The 4,080-nt window shown below is 36.7% G+C and overlaps 1 protein-coding gene across 2 annotated transcripts in view; it reads left to right on the top strand.

The window, feature by feature from the left end:
- LOC107719601 (follistatin-related protein 3-like) overlaps nt 1-3,862 on the top strand; it is an 8,879-nt gene extending 5,017 nt beyond the window's left edge. Inside the window, exons 4-6 of one of the 2 annotated variants that reach the window (XR_001637532.1) lie at nt 137-364; nt 450-538; nt 3,384-3,862. Coding sequence is in view for 1 of the 2 variants with exons in the window: in XM_016527075.1 (XP_016382561.1) it covers nt 137-364; nt 450-484 (263 nt within the window). In the remaining variant the exon portion in view is untranslated. Of the gene's footprint in view, nt 1-136; nt 365-449; nt 1,305-3,383 lie in introns of those variants that run through there. The other variant, XM_016527075.1, reaches the window with a different exon arrangement.
- Nucleotides 3,863-4,080: the final 218 nt, after the last annotated feature.

The raw sequence follows: 4,080 nt of genomic DNA, 5'->3' as shown, positions 1-4,080 counted from the left end.
TTTTTTTGGGGGGGGGGGGGATAACTAGTGTAGAAAATAGTTTGGACTCTGGTGATTACTTGCATGTTTTACCATGATCTTCTTCAATATATTAATTTTTTCATAATTTTCTTGACCCTTGACACTCTTCTTTCAGAGTCCTGCTCCAATGTTGTATGTCCTGGGACGCATACCTGCGTGACGGACCAGACCAACAGCGCCCACTGCGTCATGTGCCGCACTGCGCCCTGCCCGATGCCCATGGTCACTGAGCAAATCATCTGTGGCAACGATAACATCACCTACACTAGTGCCTGCCACCTGCGTAGGGCTACCTGCTTTTTGGGTCGATCCATAGGGGTCCGCCATTATGGACACTGCAGAAGTAAGTTTTTACACACCTGGAATTGCTTGTTTCTGATATATCCACACTGGGCTTGTTGAACTCATTTTAACGTTGTGTCTTACAGGTAATGAAGGAAGTGAGGAAAATTCACTCTTCTGAGGAAGAGTCAAGAGCAGATCCGCTCCCTGTACATATTATGATGGCACATAAGACGTGAGAGAACCTGTTTGAAACCATATAGTCTCACAACACGGCCCTCTGTACCAAAGAACCACTACTAGTATTTTATATAGGGCTGGGTATCGAGTTTGATACTTTTTAGGCACCGACCAAATTGCCTCGATACCATCGAGTATCGAAAAAGGTCTTGTTGTTCGGCACCAAATTTCGATATCTAAGGGGTTAATCTCATCAATGTCAGTGAGCCAATAAGCATGCAGCATGCTTGATGTGCCTAAATCAGTGATTGCCTCTGGCGAGGCATCAAGGAAAACACATGTTACATTACCATTCATGCACACTGTAGCATCATGCTACATAAGACAATTTATAAAATGTATACTATGCTTTTACTCAAAACTCACTTTAAACCACCATCGAGTGTTTGTAATAACCTCCGATTACGATCTAATGAGGGTTTTGGTCATATAATGTTGCAGAAATATGTTATTTATAGCCATTTATATCGAGCTAATCGCTACATCTGCTTAGCATTTCTCATGTAAACACCCGTTATTGTATGAAAATTGGCAGAATCTCATTAAAATAACATACAAATCATATACTGTCATAATCGCATGTTTATTAGCTTCATGTTTCATCCCTGTAAATGTTTTTCTGGAAGTGTAACACACATTCGTCATAGGAGACAGGGTGGGTTATAAACGCATAATATGACTGACATGTGAGCAGCGAATGAGCTTCCTCTGAGTCAGAACAGCGATCGCGGCAGAGAAAACACAGGCAGACAGCACTAGAAACAGCTAATGCTCATCAGTAAATCAGTGGAAAATGAATAGAAATGATGATTCTGTCTAAGCTATGCGTTTTAAAAAGAAAACGCACTAGTGTGAACGTAGCCTAGGGACATTAGTCCCGGGGACATCATCAGTGAAGAGAGGGCTTGTCTGTCTCCTGAAAAAGCAGACATGCTAATTTTTTTTTTTGAATAAGAACTGCTGAATGATTTAAAGATCTTAAGTATGCAGCAGTGAGCCTCACATACTGACTTAAAACTGTTCATTTTGCACTGAAAACTATTTCAACTTTATTAAAACTATTTGCACTGATTTATTGTGTTGGTTACATTTTGTTCCTTTGTGCAGTGGCTCAGAAGATGAGTCTTTTAGTTTGTATAAACATCAACAAACTAAAAAAAAAAAGTTGTATGAGGTAATGTGTAATGTAATCTTGTTAAAATGGATTTCATAAAATTGGTATCGAAAAAAGTATCGTTCAGGAACCGGTATCGGAGTCAAGGTATCGATATCGATATCGAAATTTTTTTTAACGATACCCAGCCCTAATTTTATAAGCATGCAATTCATATTTAAAGGCAACCGTAATTTTACGAAGCTATGAGAATAATTTTTGTGCGCAAAAAAAAACAAAAACGCATTTATTCAACAATTTGTCTCCTCCACGTCACCCTGTAGCGCCATTTTTGAGAGTATCAGCTGGACATAAACAACGTATGCTGTTCTGTGTCAGCTGCGTCACGCCGGATCTGTTTCCTACGTTGTTGTGATTTGATCTGAACGAAAACAGCGTATCCGTGTGACGCAGCTGACACAGAAAAGCATACGCTGTTTATGTCCAGCGGATATTCTCCAAAATGGCGCTACAGGGTGACGCGGAGTAGACGAATTGTTGAATAAATTCGTTATTTTTTTTTATTTTGCGCACAAAAATTATTCTCGTAGCTTCGTAAAATTATGGTTGAACCCCATTTTACCGATCACCTTGCTACGTCTCTGGACTTGGGAACATTTCAGTTGTATTGCTGTCTATGGAGGGCCAGACAGCTCTCAGATTACAGGTACATCAAAAATATCTTAATTTGTGTTCGGAAGATGAACGAAGGTCTTACGGGTTTGGAACGACATGAGGGTGAGTAATTAATGACATTTTCATTTTTGGGTGAACTAACCCTTTAAAACAAATTTGAGTCCCTGTGTCTTCTAGTATAACAATACTATATGTTATGAAAGCCCATTTTTGCCACAGAATAAAATATATAAAAAAGATATTTGCAACTTATATATATTATTATAACTTTCAAGATTGTTGATGATTCATGCTTAAGATTATGTAGCCCAGTTTATGTCATTCAGTTTGAGAAATTGTTAAAACAATTATGCAATGGTTTAAATACACAGATATAATAGATGCAAATCGACATGAGGGTGAGTAATTAATGACATTTTCATTTTTGGGTGAACTAACCCTTTAACACCCTATATTCATACATCAGCTGCCTTTATCAAGGTATTTATTGTGGTTTTTTCATGTACATGTCAGAAATTAATAATGTAAACATGCATGTTCCTGTACCTTTGAATCTCCTGATGATTACTAGATGATTTTTTTTTTCACAAAGAGCTATTTCTTGTCAATTAAATAATTTAGAAAATTACTTTTCCATAACATTTGATGTTTTCTATATTATTTTATGTTTTAAATATTTTATGTTTGTATTATTATATTAACTGTTAATTCCCATGGTTTTCCAGACCTGTAAATTATCGTTTTAAAACATTTTCCTAGTTTTCTAAGAACCTTGACATGAGCTCTGTATGCCAGACAAAGGATATCAATCAGCATTGCCAGCCATTAGCTTTGTGACAACTCTACTATGAACAAAGCACATAGTATAGTAACCAGCACAAACGATGACCAAAAACCACTGAAATATCTTCCTGAACATTCCTAAGTACAGTTTTCCCAAAAACGTGCCTCTCTGCAAAATCCATGTGGACTTACAGTTGAAATTCTTATGGACATGGGAGACTACTTACTCATTGAGATAAAGTGTTGTGCGTGTACTGTTTGTATTCAGAGGGATTACTCAGCCAAAACAGCTACGCTTCCAGGCCATGTTCACGCTGACGTGAAGACCAAACTGAGCCACCCACCAAGCAATGAAATTACCAGCTACAGTCTCATGGCAGCAGTTTTTTACGAGGACGCTGGGACAGTCAAAGAATGTACAGTACATTCTGCTGTTTTAATGGTTTTCACATTGTCGGGTTATGTTTTTGTCATTTTGTGTCTGTTTGAGTTTTACGGTCACTTGACCCTGTTGTATGCTTCAATGGGCATAAGGAGAAATTCAGTGACTAAGTGTTTTATCTGATCCCCAGTAAATCGGATGGTGTTATGCGAAAATGAAGCAGACAGTTTGGTAGATGCAGATATTTGTGTAAATCATTGTACAAGTTTGTTACATGCGTTCCTGTCAGAATATATTTTAACCCTCCTGTAAATAGAGACCTTTTGCAGTATCTGAATATATACTGTAAAATTCAGTTTATTCAATTGCATATTTTTGTATTGTTTACTTACATTTTTTTATTAAAACACTAAATTAATGTTGTGTTAAATTGATTCTCATGGTTCTTGCTGACTGATAAGATTTTGGAACCCAATTCATGTAATTTAATTTGACAAATTGATAAAACAATTAAACACACACAAACAAAACATTTTTTAACCATACAGATAATAATAATAATTATAACAATAAAAATGTATAT

Source organism: Sinocyclocheilus rhinocerous, unplaced genomic scaffold, assembly GCF_001515625.1.
Source record: "Sinocyclocheilus rhinocerous isolate Xijiao unplaced genomic scaffold, SAMN03320098_v1.1 scaffold1294, whole genome shotgun sequence".
Classification (NCBI taxonomy): Eukaryota; Metazoa; Chordata; class Actinopteri; order Cypriniformes; family Cyprinidae; genus Sinocyclocheilus; species Sinocyclocheilus rhinocerous.
This window is presented reverse-complemented; position numbering and strand designations above follow the sequence as displayed.